This window comes from Channa argus, chromosome 5, assembly GCF_033026475.1.
Source record: "Channa argus isolate prfri chromosome 5, Channa argus male v1.0, whole genome shotgun sequence".
In the NCBI taxonomy this organism is placed as follows: Eukaryota; Metazoa; Chordata; class Actinopteri; order Anabantiformes; family Channidae; genus Channa; species Channa argus.
This window is the reverse complement of record NC_090201.1, coordinates 19434880-19457956: the sequence shown is the minus strand read 5'-3', so window position 1 is coordinate 19457956 and position 23077 is coordinate 19434880. Positions and strand designations below refer to the sequence as shown.

General features: G+C 39.0%; 1 protein-coding gene across 2 annotated transcripts in view; it reads left to right on the top strand.

Annotated features, from left to right (window-relative positions):
* Window positions 1-23077, top strand: part of ppp1r16b (protein phosphatase 1, regulatory subunit 16B) — a 67974-nt gene that overhangs the window by 15703 nt on the left and 29194 nt on the right. For both annotated transcript variants that reach the window (XM_067505286.1, XM_067505288.1), the window contains exon 2: window positions 7816-8225. In XM_067505286.1, coding sequence (XP_067361387.1) covers window positions 7958-8225 — 268 coding nt within the window. In that variant the 5' untranslated portion in view covers window positions 7816-7957. The remainder of the gene's footprint in view (window positions 1-7815; window positions 8226-23077) is intronic.

Genomic DNA, 23077 nt, shown 5'->3' with positions numbered 1-23077 from the left:
TGGCCCGGAACGTCTTAGGGAGTTAGAAGGGGGGCACAGGGGTTTCTGCAGGGGGAGGGGGTTCAAGATGGTGATGGTACGGGGCAGAGTGGAAAAACAGCAGTTTATGTTCCCCTGCTGAGGCCACAGTTTTACAAGCAGACATGTGAAACCAGTGTATAGCAGACTGTTTCTCTTGATAGAGGGGTTTGTACAACTCACATGACACATGTAGATGTAAACAAAGACACACACATGCACAGTCAAACACATTGGGCCTTTGTATGTGACACTGCATCTACTGTGTGTCCATTTCGAGCGTCCTGACACAGCACACGCCTCCTTATTGCTAAATGTCATTCTCTGATACGACATTACGTGTGTGTGCGTGTGTTTCAAACATTTTCTAGCACCAAATGGCAACTAGCAACTACTTTTCTAAAAATGCAAACTATGTATCTCAGAGTTTTACTCTTTTGGTCAATCAAAACACAACGTTGGGCTGTGTAGTCAGCATTTTTTCCTTGCTTTTTTGCTGGTCTAGAGGCAGCACGATTAGATAATTAAGTAATAATATATGTATATAAATACATTTTAAAAATCTATCTATCTATATCTATCTCAGGACTTCCAGTCATGGTGTGCAAATAAGTCATTTTAGGGCATCAGATGAATATTATTTATTACAATAAATTATTAAACATTTTCTTTTTTCGCAAAAAAAAACCACTTGAACCAGTTAAGTTGCTGTTTTCCTGTAAACATCCTCTTCTTTCTAATGCGTTACCCTTTGGTCGTGTGTCTTTTCCTGTGTCTTTACAGTCTCCTCATAAAAGCAGATAATGTCCTGTGAGGAGGAGACAGTGGACTGCAGAGCAGGTGCACTGCAACAGGATTCACAAGCTTGTCTGTGAAATAGTGCCTGTCCTTCTGCGTGGCGAGCTGCTGATTGACAGGGTCACAGCCTCATTGGGCGGAGTTTTCCTGTTTTGGCAATTTGCTCCCACTGTGTGTTATAGCCGAAAGTGCACCTGTGAAACTTTGTCTGTCTTCATTGCAGACAGGCGTTAAACAGGTGAAGTGAGATGATTTGTTTGCTACTTGAGAAAAATTATAATTTTAGTTTTAAAAGCATATCTGGAGACATTTGAAGAGATGTCAGACATTCATAATGTAATAACACTGTTTAAATGGGATGTCTTTAAAGAGATACAACCTTCATTTTGTGGTATTATTAAAGTCTTTGATTAGCTGTTGAATAGAAAAGTGTTGGCATCAAATCTTGTGTTCTCTATAGAAGAACGTTATTTCACTTTAAAACCTTTTGACCTCCTCCATGTTCTTGCCAGCAAAGGATTAAATACTAACACTGATGCTGTCTTTGTAGTCAGCCAGTGTCCATTTAGGGTGAATTTTAAAATAATGGGCTGCACTTATATAAATCTTTTCTACCTTACTGGTACCTGAAGCTCTTTATAGTTGCTTCTCCTTCACCCATTCAAGCCTGTTAGTATTCATGTTTTCTGTTTCTTAAAGAATCTGCATTAGGACCCTGAATCTGTTGTCACACAGACAAAACCATATTTCACACAAGATACCTGAAAATGAGTGGGGGAAAAACGCTTACCTAGCAGTGCCTTTAGGCAAGGGGGATTAACTTTCTGTTGACTTAATCAACTCTTCGTGAACTGTTCACAATGACTGCACTGGATGTGTTTGGATGGGGGGGGTCCTTTTAAAATAAGAGAGAATGCAGCCTTTTAATTACAGATATAGCATGCAGTTCTCTCCAGCAGTGTCTGAGTTGAAATTTCGGATTTCATTGCAACTGTCTATACTGCAGTACTTTGTTCTCAGTACTGCAGCAGTACTAGCTGAGTTGTTATCCTAACAGTGCATTCACATATGGATACAAAGGAGCTGGCAGTTGCTGGTCTCTTCGTTAAACTGCAGCTGGACTGTTGTTTTCTGACGTACTGCAGATAGACACATTAGCAGTGGCAGCACAAGTCATTCTAGCAGCAGGGATAGACTGCTCAGAATTTTGGGGAGGATATATGAGACTCGGATGTCAAGTTTAATGGCCAAATCAAAGTCTAGACTAAACCCCATCGAGTATCTGTTGGGAAATGTGAAGTTCATGTGTGCAGCTTTTGTAGGAACAGACCCAAGAAGAGCCAAAGTTGTATTTGCTGCAAAACAAGTTTCTACAAAATACTATGTGAAGGGTGTGATTTTTCCAAAATTTCTGAAAGCATGCGTTTACTTTGTCATCATGCATCATTGAGTGTAGTCTGATGGGTAACAAGTGAACAAGGTGAAAGGGGATGAATACTTTGTCCAGCCAATGTATGAATCTACGGTTTAGTACCCTCTGAGCCAAATCGGCTTAATAATAATGATAAAAGGCCCAGAATGACCTAAATCTATGATTTGTGGAGATATTAGTGAATCACAGCTAATGTCAAGACTGCTCAAAACTCGCACACATATTGTACACACATTTGTGATGCCCTAATGTAAAAGCATCAGCTTGTTTAAGTGAGAGAGGACTGGTTTTGTCGCACTTCTCTGTCCTTGAGAGGACCACAAAAGTCTGGGAGCCCACACACATGGCGGCATTGTAATTGTCAGTGATGAAAAGAAGAAAATGGATCATAATGACCTGAATGCTCAGTCACAGAGCCTTTGTATTAAACTGTCAGGTGGCCATGACAGGCAAAATGTTTTAAGCTCCAGGTTCTTCCTGCAGTTAACCCACTGAGATAATAAATGGCTTCAACATAGTAACAGTTGTTAAGCTGTTTACTGTTTGAAAATGTGTACTGCTTTAAGCATAGTGTCTCTGTAAAGGAAGAGGTTTCTGGCCTTTTTAAACTGTACATTTTTCTAATATTCTAGTTTGGAAGTTTAGAACAGCAGCACAGACTTGCTTTGTCTTTTGAGCTTTCATCAGCAAAAAGACTGTTTTATAAAATTCAGACCACTTTTAAAATTATTGTTTATTCACAACATAGTCAGTTGATAATCTGTGAAAAAACAACCTGAATTTTAAAACGGAGATAAAACTGGAGGCAGTTGGTACAGGTTTGGGGCCTAAACTCTGTTTACAGCTGCAGCAGCAACTGCTGCTTGAGGTGCATTGTCTGACCTGCTTTTTCAAATAATCATTCTAAAATTGAGGCTTCTCATTTTCCCCCAAAAAGTGAAATGCAAAGTATGATCACAGTGTAACATTATTTTCTGCAGGCGAGGAGCTGATTGAGGTCAATCTGTGATTTGCTGCGTTGGCCCTGGGGCTGGCGGTGATATCACCAGAGGGCTTACAGTTGCCCAGAGCTCCCTGTGTTTTACATAACTTCACTTTGTCTTCTGCCTCCTGCTAGGACAACATATCAAGTGCATAGCATTGCCTGTTTTTCATGCACTGCCGGGCAACAAATGATTCATTTCCTTCTATTTTTTAGTGTTAAACTCCCATAGGCTGTGTTAATGCCATTTGTTTTTTTTTACCTGTTAATGACTATAAATCATCCCTTGTCTCATCTCTTAGTGAGCTTTCAGTCTCAGTAGTGTAGTGAAATCATAACTCTGTACAAGCCCCTCTGTCATTTCCCACAGAATAATTCATGATAAAAGCTTAAGACGGCAACGCACGATTAATGGCAAAGCTGTTATTTGTTTGTTTGTTCTAGCACTATCTATTGTTCTAAGAGGGTGATGCTGCCCTGCAATTTGTTGTCTTCAATCTTTAATCTGCCTTTAACATTGTGGTTTGGGGGCATTCGGTGCCTGTGGGAGGATAGGAAAATAGTCAATGTTTCTCTGGGCAGGACACTGAACCCCCAACGGCCAATTCCCCTCCCCAGCTGTGCAGTGGCAGTCCAAGCCTGGTAGAAATTGGGGAGGGTTGCGTCAGGAAGGGCACCCGGCGTAAAAACTGTGCCAAATCAATATGGGGAAAATGATCTGCTGTGGTGACCCTGCATTCACGGGTTAAGGACAAAAAAAGGTGTATTTTTAAAAAGCTATTTTAGCAGCCTCCTCTCTACCTGATGACTTTTATTTTCCATGAGTGGGACACATTCAAATAGATAATCAGAGAGTATAAATAAATTAGGACAAGATCAAAATATCAGCAACAAAATGGTCCTGGGTGCCTACTGTTGTGATACTAATGTATACAAAATGTATGATTCTATATTTGGAATAGGATATTGTTATATACTATATGTAACAGCAAGAAGTAATTTCTTTTTTTCGGTGACACTTTGCAGATTAGATGATTTATTCATTGTGTGTTAAAGTGTGATGTAAAATGTACATACTGTATGTACATTTCAGTAATGCCTGGTGTCATTTGAAGGCATGATTGTATCACTTCAGAGCTCCTTATCTCATCAGATCTGTGACCGCTGAATGGTAAGAGGACACTGATGGAGACATTTGAGTGATTAAATCAGAATGTAAAAGTCTTGGAGGAGGAGCGTAGGATTTTAACAAAGGACATGTATGTGGTCCCAAAAACCCTAGTGAAAACTTTTGCTTTTGTTCATTATCAGTCTACACTGTGATGTCATCTTTGACAGACACTTGAAAGCTGAGTGACTAATTGGTCATCAGCTACTGATTAGTGTGAATTTCGGTGGGGTCTGTTTTTATTTTTTTTTTCCCAAGTTGCTTTGATTGTCTTTACGCTCTGTGTGTGTGTGTGTGTGTGTGTGTGTGTGTGTGTGTGTGTGTGTGTAAATGTTTAACAGCATTACTTCTGCTTTGATTCCCCTGATTTGATCAGCAGAAGCTCCCAGGTCTAATATTCCAGGCACTAATGCCATTGACCATCAAAGACAACTAAAGAAAACACTGGATGTTCCTTGTTCGTCTGAAGTTAATTCAGTTTGCCCGCTGCACTCAAATCTTGGAGGAAAAAAGAAGGACAGAGAGGTAAAAATAGTTTAGGTCCAATAATTGGGAGTCAGAAGAAACTCTTAAAATTCCACAGTGCATGGAGTCTTTTTTTCAGAATTTACTCTGCTTTGTGTTACAGTAATGGCTGCTACCTAACAGGTGTTAGGTACTTGTACCCTCTAATGAAATACAATACAGCAGCTCTGCTATGAACTTGACTTTAACAGTTACAGTTTCTCAGTTTTTAAGTTGAAACTGTCAGCAAGGTGATGATTCTATTGTGAGTTTATTATTCAGGCCATGGTGGGTGGTGGAGTTGCATTAGTGCCTTATATTAAGCGGTGACTTTTTGGCCTCAGTTTAGTTGAACAGAAATAGTTTCTAAGATTAAAAATGAAATTCATAATGAATGAACACATGTACAGTAGCCTTGTTTATAACCTTTTCCTTAATTTTACACATCACCAACTATAAGCACATTGTGTTTTTTACCAAGCATGGTGCAAACAGTGTTTCAGCACTGATAAAAATGAGCTGAAAATGAGCTGGAGGATTGGTTTCCGGTCATTTCTTGAATAGATGAGTCTCATTGGGAGCAGTGTGTCAGGAACAGGTGATACCGCAGAACAAAGAATAGTATTTATGACCTCCGTTGATAGTACACTCTTGTGGGGATATTAATGGGGCTTTCAGACATGCAAGAAAAGTATTATTATTTTTTTATCTTGGATGACGCTGGTTGACACTCTTATTGCTTGTTTTAAAAGTTGACATGTTTACATGAAATATTCCTATGGGACTAAGAAACGACAACCCTGGAGCTATGCCAGTCGACAAAGTCCCACATAGTAAACTGACTGTGTAGTTAAGTGAAATGTGTTGTGATTGTGTAGTTGTGAATAATTAGTTGGGTAGTTATATTTCATTATATACATAATTAAAACAACATTTCTGAACTCTTTTTCTTCAGTCACCTGGATTGAGACCATAAGTAATTGCTCACTAATACTGTGCCACATAGGTTTAGTAATGAATTAGCTGTCGCCGCAAAGATGAATGAAATTTATAATAAAAAAAAAAATCCCTCCAAGTAGTGAAAATGCAATTATAAAAATGACTATTGATTCTTTTTTTCCCTCATGCCTTTGACTGATAAGAGCTCTGTACGTCTGCATCAGCTGTCTGTCTTCCTTGGAACACGTTGCTGAGGGGGAAAAAAAAAAACCTTGCTGACAGCTTTACTTTGAAATTCCTCCAGAATAATTTGACACCCTGCCGTTAATCCTCTTGCGATTAACCTTTGGATCTTGACCCAGTCATTACAAATCATTTGCTGTAAACCAGTTTACCTTTTTAAAGAGATCTCTGAGCTTGTGCCTCTTTCACACAAGCTTGTATAGTTTCAGCTTCCTCTTGTCAGTAAATGGGTTTTGTTGTGATAGTCAAGGATGTTCCCACATCTTTGTGCTGGAAACGTTTGATTGCTTTAAAAGGTTTGACAGTCAACTGTGTGGAAAGCTTTATTTGCATTTGTGTGTCTGGTTACCGTTTTATTGTTTTTCACTTGGCTGCTATGTGAGAATGTAACACACACCATTTATTCATTTGCACACAAACGCGCTTGGGCTGCATAGGCAAACAGGACTGAAAGTGATGCTTTAGGAAGTGATTATACTGTTTGTTTCCTGTCCATGTTCTAGCAGTTAGGTATGTTGTAGAGCTGCAAAGGAAATGTAATGTGAGTTTAGTGGCTAAATTTAGTGGCTAGATGTAGCAGCACCTGCTCCTATGGATCTTTTTGTCAGGTGATGCTACAAGTTTTTGACTGGTGAAGGGTTTGCATACAGGACTTACAATTTCACTTAATCTGATGAATAAGTAAGAACATTTCCAACCTAAAACATGCATGCTTCACTGTAGAATTCAAATATAGAGTGGTTTTCCCATGTCAAGTGATTAGGAGGAGCTGGACTTTTTACAGGACATTTCTGGTTGCAGTGTTGACATGATCAAAGGAAGTGGTCTGACTAAACATGTTCTTTTACACCACAAACTAATGTATGTTAGTATAAAGTATGAATGCATATATGCATTGTATTTATGTGTATAGTTTTTAGAAAGACACTCAACATGGTTCATTTTTAGGAACCCCGGGAACATATGTATTGTTGGTACACTGACAGTGAAGCTTTTAATTTTCAGAGAGAAATATACATCAGCACATAGATGACATGTAAAATTCCCGCTTCAGCTCACTGCCTTAGCACCTTTTTTTTTTTTTTTTTTTTTTGCTGTTTTAACAGTTTCTCATCACACCGTCGTCTACTTGTAGTGCTCAGGAAGTGGTTAACCTTGATAGAGGCTGGTAAACAGAGCTTTATACTGACTCACAAAGCAAACGGAACATTGAGACTGCAAATCCTCCTCAATCACTTCTCTGAAAGTGGAGACATTTGTCTTCGTGGTTGTAGAGGTACTTTTGTCTGATTACCTGATTCCGAAAATATATCAGCCTGATGATTGTAAATGCATGCAAATGGATGAAAGAATGAATAAAGTATTGCTGTCAATTTTTCACTTTGACAGCAAACTGAATATTTATCTCTTTTGACACCACAATGTACAATAAAGTTTACAATGAACTGTTATTCAGCACTTGTTTTCATGGTAGCTTGAAGTTTAGTGTCTCTAACTAGGTTAGGTAGGTAAGTAATGCATGTCGATGCACTTTGCAGTGGTGTATCTGACTTTGCCCACTCTAAACTGTTTCCCCTTTACATCTGGTCACTGCATCAGGCTACTGTGTGTATGCAACTATATTTACTGATGCATTTATTAACATAGTGTTATAGTTATACATAGTGACATTCTATGGCTATTATTTTAATGATGGTTCAGCTTCTTATTTTCTGTTTCTTTCACAAACAGTTTGCAGCTGATAAAAAGGATGATGATGCCAATGATGGGAGGAGACCACAGCCGAAGTTGCAGCCCTCACTAGTATTATAGACTTGCGCCTAGTTTAATCCTTCCACCATCACCTGCTACTGCCGCCCCATCCCCTGGCATCATGGCCAACCACCTGGAGCTGATCCAGGAGCTGCAGCAGCTGGACAAGGTACCCAGTCTGGAGAGGCTGCGGGCAGCCCAGAAGAGACGTACGCAGCAACTAAAGAGATGGGCCGTGTATGAGAAGGAGATGCAGAATAAGAAGCGAAAGGCAGACAAGAAAGGACGCTTTACCAACAACCTCCAACAAACAGAGTCCAAGAGGCATGTGTCGTTTGCCGCCAGCGTGGCACTGCTGGAGGCATCAGCCAGGAATGATCCAGACGAAGGTAAGAAAAGAGTACAAAGCAGAAAATAGGTTAAAGTTGTGACACAAGCTACTCAAGTGCACTTAACACACCTGACCAGAAGGCACAAAAATGCAGGTATTGTGGATTAATTTTTAGAAAGGCAACTTGCTGAAAACATGTGCAGCGCTTTTTTCATGATCTCCGAGTCAAACCCAGCACAAAGCTCAGTGATGCCACATTTGAATAATTACTTTAATTTCAGCCTCACCTCACTACTTTAGCTGGCTATCAAAATGCCAAGGTCAGGGAATCTATTAGCTGGGCCTGCCCACTTAAACTGACAGTGGAAGTCACTCTATACAAACTGAATTTGTTCTGCTAGAAGACTGATTTATCATTGGGAAGTAATGGAGTTGTCACACTGAGATGAAACTCTGCCAGTCTTTTAATTAAAATTCCTATGGATGGTACCCTTCTATTTAGAGATAATAATTGTTTTTCTCCAGTACAAACAGTCCCCCAATCCTGTGGCTGTGCTAACAGTGTGTCAGTGATTCAAGAATGCTAACAGGCTGCTTATCTTTGAGATATGGCATCTAATTTCACTTCACTTTAACTTGAAATTAGATTGAACTCTTTATTTCAGAACAGTTACAGCCTGTGGCTGCACTACTGCGCTTTTTTTGCAGATATGGAAACTGCCAAAAGGCACGCATTAATTCACACAGAGCAGAAGCAACTCTGCTCACCATATGCACACATGCACATAGAGATGGACTCGGAACTGACGTGTGCGAGCTCCAGCTGGAGTGAGTAGTGGTCTTGAGATTTGTCTGGATGGCCTGTTAGATTTTCTTCATCATCATGAGAAACATGACAAATTGTGTGTGAAGAAAAAGCAGTCAGAGTATGTACGGGTGTGGTTGTCCGAAAGCTCTTAGAAACGGTTGGACCATCGTTAAAAGGTTTTGGTGGCACACTGCTTTGTTGCATGCATTTCCCACGAGTCCTGAGTGACTTACGACTTTTAACCTGAATATTGTGGCTGTTAGTGAGCGTGTCTCTTATTGTAGGTTGGTCAGTACCTTGAAATGTGTATTTAATAACTAGACTCTCATTCAAAAATAAATCTTTGAAAATACAATTATCTACAGCAGTTTCAAGAATTATTAGTTAAGATACTCAAGACTGTTGGGCCTCAGGTTTACATCTTTGGTGATTTCTAAAATAAAAATCATGTTATTATATATTTATTTAAAATCTCCACTTGCTAAATTAAAATACTATAAGATACTATATTATAAGAATACTATAGCTACTAAACAACAATCAGCATTTTTGGGAATAATTTTTCAGCATGCTGATTAACATTTAGCTCAGTGCACCACCTCACAGCAGTGCTAGTAGGCCTGCACAGGGGTATTCTTGATTTTGAGTTATTATCTTATTATTTTTATACTCTCTAACATTATACACAATATAAAAATTTTAAAATATATATAGTTCTGAGCCAGATGTGCAATAGAATTTATTTATAAAACAATTTGCCCAATATTACAGAACTTGTCAGTACTTAACCTGTTTTAATGCTTGTTTTTGTGTAAATAATATCACATATTTACCTCTTTTTTTCAGCATTGCATTTATACATTGTGTAATTTTGAATAATCTGCATAAATGTATGAGCCTGCTTGGGCACATTGAGAGCAAATTGCTTTGCTTTGTTCTGTGCACCACTGATGTGCCGGAGCTATGTCTGTTCCCCCTCCTGCTGACGGTGCTCGGGCATAGAAACATTTGCTATCAGCGCTGTTTAATGGGGGTGACCATGAAAAAGGCAGAGAGATAAAAAAGGAAGGGAGACAGAATATAATGTTGACCACACAGCTCCAGTGGCAGCTGGCTGGCTCAGAAGCCAGATAATCTCCTCTCCATTCCCTCTGGTTCCCAAATGCTCCGTCAGGCATCATGCTGCTCCAACACACTGTTCACATGATCTAGGCTTCTTTTACCAAACTGTTATTTGACAATACCTTGCATTTTGTTAGAATGCAGATTTCTGTTGATTTTATAACATTTAAACTGTTATTGGAGCAGTGACTGGTAAAACCAAAGCCAGCTTTGGAAAGTTGCATCTGCTGACATAAATAAAGGAAGCAGCCCATCAGCATGAATAGAGGGGAAGGGAGGTGTAGTAACAACAGCAGAGATTGAGATTGAGTTTGACCCGAGGTTAGATTGGCTGGACTGACTCTTGTTTAATCCCTGATTGGTTGGAGCAGGGGAGTTTCTTCCTGTGATTCTTTTGGTGATCTTTATTCAGAGCATCATTTTGTTGACCGCAGGGAATGTTTGTGCACATGCTGATGTGCGTGTGTGTGTGTGTGTGTTTGGGGTGGTGTTGATGGTGGTGGGGGCGGGGGGGGGGCTATATGTAGGAGTAATTGCCAGTTTAGTGTCTGTGTGTGTGGATGGGTGTTTTTTTCTGTGCTCATAACTTCCTCACTGAAAAAGATGCAGATAGTAAGGTCTCAGGGGACACAGTGTGAACTTGATCTTGTGTGGTCTTGACACGGAGGCAGGAAATACTGAGAAAAGATTTTAAACTGCAAGCATGTAAGTAAATAATACAGTGTGTGTTCCAGCTGTTTAAAAGTGTGTGTCGGTCAGTGTTTTTTTGCTAGTGAGAGAACCCTGAAGAGGCTCTGGTGTGAGGTGATGAGAAGGGAGAGAATAGTAGCTAGGAGCCTAAGTCTGATCCCATTTCTTCACCCTTTTGCTGCCACCATCCTGAACCCTCTGCCACTTTGCAGTGATGAGGGCTGATGGCTATGAAATTACTGTGAAGCACCTTAGTGTCTGTGTCTGTGCAGCTCTCTGACTGTTGAGACTGATCGTTTTTTCCCTCTCCAGAGAGCCGCTATTATCCAGAGGAGCACCTAGTAAGGTCAGGGAGAACACGAGCACATAGTATGGACTGACCTGACATTTCATCTTCACACAGCTATGTTATCTGATGAAGTTGTCATCAAACAACTCTGATGGGATGAAACTGTCAAGAATCTCTGAAAGTGGAAATACCTTTTTTATTTGAGCTAAAAAAAAAAAAAAGGTATGCTGAAGCAGAAAGAAAAATACAAAACAAACATTTTATAAACACCATTAGGTGCAAAGTAAACATTTAGATGGAGTCAAATGATCCTCAATCATCGCCTTAAATGGGTGAAAACAGCATGAAAGAACAGTTTATGTGCAGGTCAGTGCATTGCAATAATCAGCTCTGCTGTTTCTGTTTAATGTGTGAATTGAAAGTGGGTTTGTGCTGGAAAGAGCTAGTGCCTGCAGTCACAAAGAAAGATGCAGTGACTGTTGAAAATGTAGATATATTTTCAGGCGGTTTCTCCTGGAAGACATTTATAGTGTAGCACTCAGAGTAATGAATGAAAAAGAGAGCTAGAGAGAGGAATCCAGCATATTTTCTCACCTCCACACAGCCAGTTTGGAAGTGCAGAAGTGGGGGTGGGGGGTGGTGGGGGGGGTGGGGGTGGGGGGGTTAACCATCTAACAAACTGTTCTCATGGAGGATACTTGTCTTTAAACACTTTACATTGCAAAAACAAATATGTGGCAAGTAAAATAAGTAGTAATGAGATTTCTTTATTTATTTTTTATGTACAAATTATTTTAAATTATTATATATTAGTCACGTCACACTTGTTTTTCTGCAGAGTAACACAGTTGAAACTTGACACAGACTACAACAAGCACCGTGGTAATGTGACTGGCAGCATCACCAGAAACCGTCGTGTTTGGCTCCTACTTGAACCCAGTCGGTGCTTTACAGCTTAGTGTGTGTTTCCCAACCCTGGGTTCTTATTCATTCACCCACTCACATGGCAACACCCAGTGCACTAATTACCACTTATTCACCACTGAAGACCATAACTTGTAACTCTGTGTTGGAGAAACCACACTTAAAATACACATTCCATTTTTGTCCATGTGGTTTTTGCTTTTGGTTTGCCACCTTTTTCTTCCTGCCATGTCTTCACCATAAAAACACAGAGGAGAACCAACTTCCCATTTCAGGACACAACTGTACTCCAGCAGCGAGAATGAGCCCCTGGAACTAGAAATTCAGATGTGGTTTTGTCACCTTTTGTCTTTTCTAGTTATTTGTGTGCAAATGAGGTCTCTGTGGAGCTTTTGTCTTCTTCTGCTGCTGTATTAGAGTACTAAGGCCTTCTCCTCAGAGGTGTTAGGCTTAGCTGCGCTCAGGCATATGGCAGCAACAGAGTGGTATTAAAGACACACGAGCTGCATGAAGAGTGCACAACAAAAATCTGTCACATTGGAAGCATAGTTTTCAAAACAACACTGACCTTCTTTCTGCCTCTTTGACACTCTTTAGCTCTTTCTAACCCAAGCGTTTTGATATTTTTATATAGAGGAGGAAACACATCAACATACTGTAAATTAGATTTACTCTAGGTTTGAAATGCTCCTGAGGTAGGGGTGGGAGATATCTTGAAAATACTCGATGTATCAAGGCTTGTTCTCTGTGGGATGTGGTAAAGTACTTTATTGCAAACACTGAGTACAAATTGTTACTTGGTTTGGTCCTTTGCTTCTGTCCCTCTCGTGGGTACCTGCTGTCAGTCTCCTCTACAAATGCTGGGAGCTTTCAGTTGTAGTTATATTACGTCCCCACTTCATTAACTTTCCTGTTGACATTGACTGTGCTTACATGCACTTAAGTAACCAGGGTTACTTGGAGAAATCTGATTCTTGGGTAATTAGGGAACAACATTTACGTGCACCTACGAAACCTGGTCACTAGAAATCCCTGTATACATGCAGCAGTAGAGTAAATTGTTTTCTTCTTCACCTTGGACTTATTTTGGAAGCCTAACACACAGATTTTAATTGTATAGTGACATAAAAATGCTGCTTTCTGACTTTTCTTTTCTTGTGTGTCTTTTCATGTCGCTGCAGAGTGAAAGAACCTGGCTTCCCCTTTTCCCCTACCCCGATTCTGGAATCTAGCTTTCAAGTTTACACGATACTTAACGATACGAAATCAGCTTTTCTAAAAAAGTCATTGCCATAACTTTATGACCATTGACAGGTTAACTGGCAGGTGTGTCAGTAAAGGTGACTGATGGTATGTGTTGGAAGCAAAGAAAAAGGGTCAAGTGTAAGGATTTGAGAGACTCAGAACAAAGGCCAAACTGTGATGCCTGCAAGACTGAGCCAAAGCAACTCCAGATCTGCAGTTCTCTTTGGTTATTTTTACCCAATGTTATAACGCGCTGTGGTAAGGTTGTTAACATGGAGAACAACATACATGTTTAACATCAGCCTGTTAATATTGTGTGTGTGAGTGTGCTGACACAAAGATTTGGGTCAAAATACACTCTCACTGAGATGCCAGCATAACTGCAGACTGTTTGTGGTATGAGTCTAAAAACAACCTTTTACTTTATAGGTGGGTGTGGAAAGTGAAATAAATTTGGTGCGATACTAATTAGAAAAAAAATAAATGTGTGTATGCAAACTAAACTTACTATGAAAGCTGTTGAACGATGAAGTACAGTAGGACACTGAGTGCTGCTGCTGCTGCTCTCTGTGTTAGATTGTAATGATAATCTCAGACCAAGACAAACGAGAATTGGAAAACTTCAAATGATTTGCTCTTATGGACTTTTGAACAGAATTTACCAGCCAGTAAAAGCTGCCTGGATTTTGTGACACACCACACCTTTCAATGCTGCCAAACACCACGGGATCTGGTTATAAAGGGCCGTGATATGTTGAAAGATTCAGGAACTCATTTCAGGCATGCAGAATTTATTGTGTACTGTGACTCTTTATCCTGTTTTTCTTGCCTTCTCTTTAATGATTATGGATTATGAGGCATTACGTACTTTCTGAATATGATAAGTTTTGTGATTGAGCCACAACCATTTTTGCACAACCATTAATTTAAACACCCAAACCTGATCAACCTCTGTTCTTTCCAAACCCTTTTACAAATCAAACCTTTTTAAAGGATTTCAATTTGAGGATTTCAGGAGATGTTTATGCTCAGCATTAACTAATGATCTGTAACGGGAGGCTGTTTACTCACATGTTCAGCTAAGCTGATCTGATCTCTGACCTTTTACAACTCTAGTGTAAGATGGCCGATCTGTTATGCATCACGTGTTGCAAAAGATGTAAACAAGGATGAGCAGTCTGTTAGGATACAGTTATGTGTAATCATGGTATATAATTTAACACCAAAAAAAAGAGGTTATTTAGACTTTAACTGTCTCACAGTTTGCTGTGCTGTCACCTCAGATGTGCAGAAAAATGAAATCTATCAAGCAAAAAACCCATTTACGGAATCTAATCCACCAACAGTCATAAAATGCCATATGGCATTTTTTGGAAGCTTTATTCATTTATTCATTCATGGAAATGAGTGCAATCATTTTTACTATGCTTGCATGTTTCCTGGTGATGGAAAGTATGCAGCTTCACTTAAGGCCAAATTAAGGCTCCTTTACAACCAGCTCTTTGCATTTTTGTGTCTTCCTCTTGTGCTGCTGCAGTTGATTTTACATGACATTTCTTAGCTGTTGATTACTTAAGTGGGATTTGGCATTTCATGCCCTGAGCAAGGCCGTGACAGTGGCTGGGTTGAGAAGCACAGTTGAAAATGTATGCTATGCAGGGAGGCATCTATCAAATGCTTCTGTGATTAGGAGGACTAGTCTTCCTCTCCTGACATCAGTGGGTTTGTGAAGCCTTGTCTTCACCATTGCTACTGCTACATTGTGAGTTTTGTGGGCATTTTCTTGTACGTCCTCTCTTTCCTGTCAGTCTTTGTAATTAGGGCAGTTTCCATGGAGTTTCAGACAGCATTCAGGTCACCACAACTCTATTTATCTCTGATCTGTCAGTCTCTTTTGCTGTCCCTCTCCTGCTCCGTCTCACTAAATAACATTCCACTGTGGGCTCGTCAGAGCCGGCTCCTCCAGGCGTTGCCGCTCTACCTGGTACACCCTGACGCTGCCTGCCGTGTACATTCACGTGCCTAAGCAGAGGGAGCTGACTCATCCTGGTCATGTAAAATCATTTGGGATTGACTATACAACAGATAAAAAGTACAAAAACAAAAGTGACAGCAGCTTTGTGGGTTGAAGTAGCATGTGCAGTGTTGTGTGGAATATTGATCTTTGTGATATTGTGTCAGTGGTTGTCAGTTGAAAGAGCAGGAGTCACTGGACTGTGGAATTATCAGAATTTTGGCTCATTTAGCTTCATAATTGAACAAGTTTCTTGGCCGTGTAGCTGTTACACAACGACAAAGTGTCCTTTTATTGAACCATCTCTGTTTCCCTTGTGTTCTGTACTTTTAACTACAGGATGCATTTTTCTTTTTACGTCCATGTCTTTGTAAATTAATTTGCCTCTTCCCAAACTGCTCGCACAGAAGACAGTTTTATCATTTGTTGGTTCAGATGCAGCCTTTATTGAATCATCCAACACAAAGCAAAGTAGTGGATCTCTTCCTTTCTCTTCCCCCTTCCTAAACATCAGTCAGATCTCCGGGGAGAGCCCCGACTCTCATGTTAACTCTTATTTCCATGGTAACTGAGGCAGACACAGAGCGATCTAGGCAACTATGGCCCAGAGCAGCCCATCTGCAAAGGCACAAATTGTGCATTGCTCCTGTTTGCATGAGATAGTATGATGGGGACTGCTGGTTTTATTGGTCCTCAAGTAAAACCTCATGTTGAGAGTAAATGTTCTGCTTATACAGGGCTATTATTCAAATTGCTACATTCGGAAGTGAATGGTGTCATCCAAATCTGAATCTTCACATACAACTTCATTGATGTAAAGATGATTTTTGATGTAGCTTATACTAACTGTGCCATAGAACTACATTGTTCCAAATGCTATTGAAAGCATAACGCGGAGCCACATGTGTTAGCTAGTGAAGTCATGCAAACATTTGATCGCTGTTATTACTCCATGGAGGTATTTCCACATAAAATATGGTGCCAGTATTTATTTTGGTAATGAAGCAACGTGTCATCAGGTGGTGCACACTGATGTGTTTTTAATCGGTTTTGACAAAAAAATGAGGCTGTGTGGCACTGAGAAATAAACTACATCAGGTTTGGATACACAAACATAACTTGACCTCGGGACACAATCAAATGTATGTGCCAAAGCTGAAAGGCTATTATGCCACATCATAACACAGTTATTTGTAGCAGTCTCAAAAGGCACGGAGGTCCTTCTGCAGGTAGTCAGATTGAACGCTAATGTGTTGTTTTAGATGACATGAGCAAACTGAATATTTTGTTGTTTGAAGAGTTGTTGAAGGACTTGTATTTATTAGGAAGTTGGAAAACGTAGCACACATACCAATCAATGACTACTAATTGTGGAAGAAATCTTCCAAATGGAAAACTGAGCTTAGAGAGACATGGCCAAGTCACCAGGAACCACAGTGAATTTTTATTATTATTTACTGTTGTAGATCCCTTATCAATAAAGATTTAAAATGGGGATTTTGTCTTGCCTTAAAAATTACACAGATAAACATTTGGCAGTTGATATTTTATTTAACAATTCATAGTTTTTTTTTTTTTTAATTCAGTCTCTTTTATTACCCGTTGATATGGATCTGAAGCAGTAACCCTGGTGAAATTTTTCTGTGTATTACAATGAGGGAAAATTCTCAGTTTTTATTATGAAGAACAGACAACTGCTTTCTTACAGCAACACAACAAACCATCACTAATAAGGTCATTTTTGCTGGTTGCTCAGCCTACATGTCACACAGCCTGTCAGCCTTCCTACATCCCTATCATCGTCTTTGACTGAAGCCCGAATGCCTGCATGCTGACCTGCTGAAGGCGTTTAAGTGGCAGTGCGAGTTGGGCTTGATCCGCCGTGGCCAATCCCTCGAGTGCCCGTTTAGCGCCCCGCGCCTACCCCACTCCTTTTCTAAATCCGATTATAACATCTTCCAGTGAATCTCCAGCTGCCAACATATATCTTTCTGCATAATAAATGAACCATCCTTCACCATCAATCATGCAACGGGATTCGAGAAAACAGAGGCAGCATCCTTAACGCTTGGATCGATAATGTTAAAATCTAGAATCACACAGAGTGACCTTTTAATTTGTTGAAGCTCCGGAAACACTTGTGGATAGGGTGTATTTAATGCAGAGAGAGCTGCTAAAGTTTGAAGTGTTGTAATTAACCTGAAGACATGTTGATATAAAACTATAAATTTTAAAAACCAAACCTAAATGCATTGTACAAGGGAGATTTTGACCTCCATACAGTACATTTTGAGGCTTTTAGTAACTAATAGGTCATCGGACACATGATCCTTGATGCCTCATCTTAGAAAATGATAATACTGTGACATTGTGTAAATCCAATTCATTCCAGTGGAATCGCCACTATGATTTGGTTTTACTCCGGATGTCCTTCCCGCCACAACCTTCCCATTTTATCTGTGCATAGAGCATGCCGGAGGTTATTCAATGGGGCACTGCTGAGACAAACGATACTGAGGTTTCTCTTACGTTACAAAGTTGTATTTTTCTCCTGTAGTTCATTAGAAAGTCCAGACTTTGACATTACTTTTAATTAAAATGCTGTATACAGGTTTACAAATGGGTCACAAGCAGCTAAATTTTGCTGCACTGAAGTGACTTATTTTGAAGCCTGGCTTGGTTCCTGCCTCAGTACATCATAGAAGGTCAGTCACAGTACATGGTCAGTGAAAGTTAATCTTGTTTTAAATGTTTTGTGTTGTTGTGCTTCAGCCACACTGGTGTCAGTGTCGGTCCAAAATTTTGATCTATAGACTGTAACATTTCAGCAGCTATTGGATGCATTGCCATGAAAATTCCCACGGATATTTATTGTCCCAGGAGAATATACAATGCCCGTGACATTTTCACCAGCCTGCCAGAACCTGCTGCAGAGAAGCACAGCTTGATGGCATGAATATAGAAATAAATAATGAAAGACTCCATTATTTGGGATAATGTTTGTGGACTTTTGTCTTCATATGAAAAATGACTCTTAAGATTCGTCTTCACCCACAATGTTATTGTTTCAACACAAGGACTTTTCTGTTAATTACATTATCATTATCATGAAATTGTATCTTTCTAAATCAAAACCTGAGATTTTTAGAGATTTTTGTTTATTCTGTCTTAACCTTAATTTGCTTGCACTGACCCCCAGAACACCTGTTCCCAGTCCACAGTTTGTCTTTCTCTTGCCTTCGCTGCTGTGCTATTTAACTACATCTGTTAAAACAACGTGCATCATACAATTAGAGTCCCTTATTAGCTCATCATGTGGGGGATAATTATAAAACACGGTGTAATGCTAATTATATCAGCGATCTCACGTCCTACTAAAACCAATGCCATTTAGCTGCTACTTACGGCTGTGCCAAGTGGCCTAGTTTCTGCACAGCCGGCAGGAGGACAGAAACGCTGCCTTGCCTGAAGAGCATCTGAAACATAATTATTTTCCGAAAACTGCTGCATTATTGATATGTATGTCTAGGGTTCTTTGGTAGTTCTAAGATTAAATTATCTCATTTGTGGGGACTGATGCACACAGATGAGTATGTTTAAAATATCAGCCTTTTCCCTTTTGCAGTAAACAAGTGAACAAATGAATCCAAATGGGGGTCATGGTGAAACCTAATGATAACAGATGTGAATACAAGTATTTCTGTCCTTTACCTTAGTGTGGCAAACTTGTTTCATGTCTCTACAATATGTAAAAAGCAAGACAAATTTAATAGGCATTGTTCATTGCAATCATTTTAAGACATTTTAGAATTTTCATTCTTCTTTCATTTCATTTCAACATTTCTTATGATTTTGTTTGTTTGTTGTTCAAGTTAATGTTGAAATACATGTGCAACATGTTTGAAACATTTAATTCCAAAAAAAATTCTTTGTAGCTTGAAAAAAGCGACTTAATTGAAAATACACTTTTTATAAATCTTAAAATAACCTTGGCAATTATAAAAAGCATTGTTGGCATTAGTGAAAGGAGGAAAAAAAAACAATGTGTGTCCTTGATGTTTTTTTTTTTGGTCCAAAAGGTTAACATTTCTAATTTTATCATTTTATCTGTGCTGAAAAGTATCACTTTTATAGGTCCAGCTTCAGTAATGACTGACGTTTGCACAAAACAAAAACACATGACATTGTGGAATTTGAATCTGTGCTAATAGTAGCAAGCTTCACATTTAATAATTATAGTTGCAATGTAAAATATCATAATGAGATCTGGTGAAATTTGGCTGTTGTTGTTAGCTAAAGCTATTTCCTGTTCATTATGATGGGTAGATACTGTTAGCAGTACACCACAGATGCTGGCAGCACTTGTGTAAGGGTTCCTATTCAATCAATCTCTTGACAGATGTCCAATCCGAGAGGATTGGATGTTTTTTCCACAGATGTCCAAAAATGAAAATGTGTCTCCTTTGGGTATTAAGAATTCAGTTTTAACAGTCCTGCCATCTGAACATCGCTAGTTTTAACAGGACATTTTAGTTATGCAGAATAACATAACCTTAAACCACATGTAACAGGTATCAGCTGTTTCAGTGGATTTAAAGCATTTGCGGTCTAAACAAACTGTGCCTGCCTCTTCAATATTGCAAAGAGAGATACTCCTGGAAGAAAATCAATTCTCCACACGTCTCTCATATCACAATCTTTACTTGATCCTCACTTCACTGGCAATTCCTCTCTATCAGTGGTCATTGGCACTGAGATATAAGCCTTCAAGGGGATTGGTATAAGTCAGCATGAGAGAAACCCTTGCAAAAAGAACATCCATGCTATCAACTCTTACCAGAGAAATAATTTGTTATCCATGATAAGGGACGTGCACTGTTTCTCATTGTATGTCGGCTTGAAGTTTCGACTGATCTGGCAGATCAGAGCATCTGGGAATGCTTTGTGCTTTGATACTAGACCCCGCAATTATGACAGGGATTTTTGAAGAGGAAAAAGTGTGTTCATAAAAACAAATCTTAAAATGTCTACTTCAAAAGTTAAAGTAGTTTTACAAAAGACTCCCATTTTAACATTGTTATTTGAGATTTCAGATGTTAGTAATTCATGATTTTTATTTATTTTTTTTATTAATAATTTTTTTGGGTAGACCAATTGGTCTAATCATTGTTTCATTGTAGTGTCCAGCTGTGTTTAGCTGTAGTTTTCATCGTACAAATATAATTTTAATACACTTCTCCGTTTAAGGTAATGAGTAGTGGACATACTACTACTACTACTACTACTACTACTTGAAGTGTCATCTTCATCATTTCATTTAATCTCAAACATTGCAGGATACATTTCCTTGTCTGAACATAAGTGTGAACTGTCTCATAAATGTTATAAGTTTTACTAAATAAGTGATAAATAAATGCATCACACCTAACTTTTCTCATTCACACATGATATGCACATACTACACATGTGATACGTAAATGTCATTGTGAATTTCCCACTGGGATGAATAAAGTATGTATGTGTATATAAAGCCAGGGTTAAACACTTTGCATGCATAGTTCTGTTTATGACCATAAAGATTGAGTAAACCTCTCCAGAAACTATAAATGTGTGAGCCTGAATGTGTTGGCTTTGGCCTTGTTTTGACCCTCCCAACGGTCAAATCTACCCCGACTTTGTGACATTATTTTTGTTAGATGTGCACCACAGCACAGAACTTTCTGTTATGACAAAAACTTTAATTTTGTAGTCATGACCCTGATTTTACTTGGATGAATACAATGTGAAACAGTTACCACTTATAGAAAGTGAAGATTTAACTTAGACTATATATGAATTACCTTTTTAAATATTTCCATTTCTAGCCCACACACTATGTTGTTGAGTCACAGTAAGATAAAAGGAAGGAAGGGTGGGTTTCTCTTCCTGTGGAGTTGTTTGTTGATGTATTTTTTTTTTTTTTTTTTTTTAATCTTTAGGGAAGCGTCTCTCCTAGCTCCATCTCCTCCCTCCACGGGAATTTATGGGACCTGCCCATGAGATTTCTGTTGTGTTGTGTTACTGGCTTGTGGGGAGGTGCTTTAGATAATCTCTATGGTGACCCTTCAATGTATTGGATTTTTTTTTTAAACAATTTTTGTGTTTGTGCATGTGTGCTCAAACCCACAGGGTGGTGGTACAGACAGATAGGAATCACATCCATGGTATCCTACTATCTTTTATATTTTTTTTTCTCAGCATCAGAAGAACAACAATAACATTTTATTGCTGTCAGTTAAAACTTGATGGAGTTCAGGCCATTTATTTTCCTAGGAAAGAAACTGTTTGTTCCTGATCACAGAACAGTAGACACAGACTGCTGCAATCATTGGCTGATAAGTTTATGTCCTACCATAGGTTCCCTCTTTATGTGTAGTGGGGCTTCAGCCTTGTGTCTCCAGAAGTCAGTGATGAGTTCCTGTGTTTTTAAGGTGTTTAGTGTGAGGTTGTGCCTACAATTTCTGGACTTCACGTCTGTAGGCTGACACATCTCCCCTTGTGACAAATCTAAAAACAGTGGTGTCATCTGCTTATTTAATGATTTAAAGAGCTGGGTTTAGTCATAGCTATAAAGAGCTACTGCAATAATGTTTACTTTGGACCCGTAAGTGCTAAACTTGGCCAATGTGATGCCCATTGAGATTAGTCTGATATTTTCCTTTTAGTATGGAAATTGAATGCCTGTGGTGGATATAAGTAAAGAGGCTCCATGTTTGGATGCAGTTTCTCATTATTTCTGACTCTATGGATAAGGAAAAAACAATAATTACAATTTGTAACTACTTTGATAATTGGAAAATAATTTTTAAACATTTTCAAACATCTCTATTACAAACCAACACTTTCAACAGTTTTTTGAAACTGCATGTTCAGGGTCGCCACAGCGAATCATTTTTCAGCATGTTGATTTGGTACAGTTTTTACGCCGGATGCCCTTCCTGAAACAACCTTCCCCAACTACCAATTAGAACTGGCACTGTGCAGCTGGGGATGGGGAAATGGGCTGTTGGGGGGGTTCAGTGTCTTTCCCAGGGACACTTCAACATGTGGTTGGGAGGAGCAAGCTCCGAACCTCCAACCCTGTGGGTGGTAGGGTGGCCACCCTACCAACTGCGACACTGCTGCTCCTACATTTCTGAATTATAATGCCTACACTACACTATGTCTACACTATTGATTTTATATACTGAATAAATAACTGGTTAACGATGAGAGAGTTGGTCACTAAATATTGAAAATTGTTACTTCTCATCAGCTTCCACATAGAATCAAGTTGGATGCAGGTGATTTTTGTATTTTTTAGCTTTATTAGTTGACTAATATTATTGTTAGATAGTTGTTGCACAGTATTGATTGCAGAACCTCTGCTTGAGCAGAAAGTAGTAGTTTCTAATGTAATTATAGAGATAGCATCACATTTATGAGTCTTTGACAGCATTTTGTAGGCCGGGGTTGTGTTTACTCCATTGTGTGGTTTTAAATGAGAGATGGATTCATATGAGTCCAAGGGGACATATTTGCCAGATGTGATGAAATTCTGTACAGGTATCTTTTAAATGTCTTCATAGTAACCTTGAGAATTGATGTCCAAAATCGAATCGGTTCATCCTTGTGTCCTGTTGGATGTTTGTCTTAAATTTGAAAAACATTTCTATTAAGGCATTCATGTCATATTGTGGCTTTTAAGTCCCGAAAATGCAGTCAGCTTATGCTTGAGTCCTATGAATTTCAAGAAGAATTCTAAAGGCATTCTTGAGATATCTCGTTTAGATGAATAAG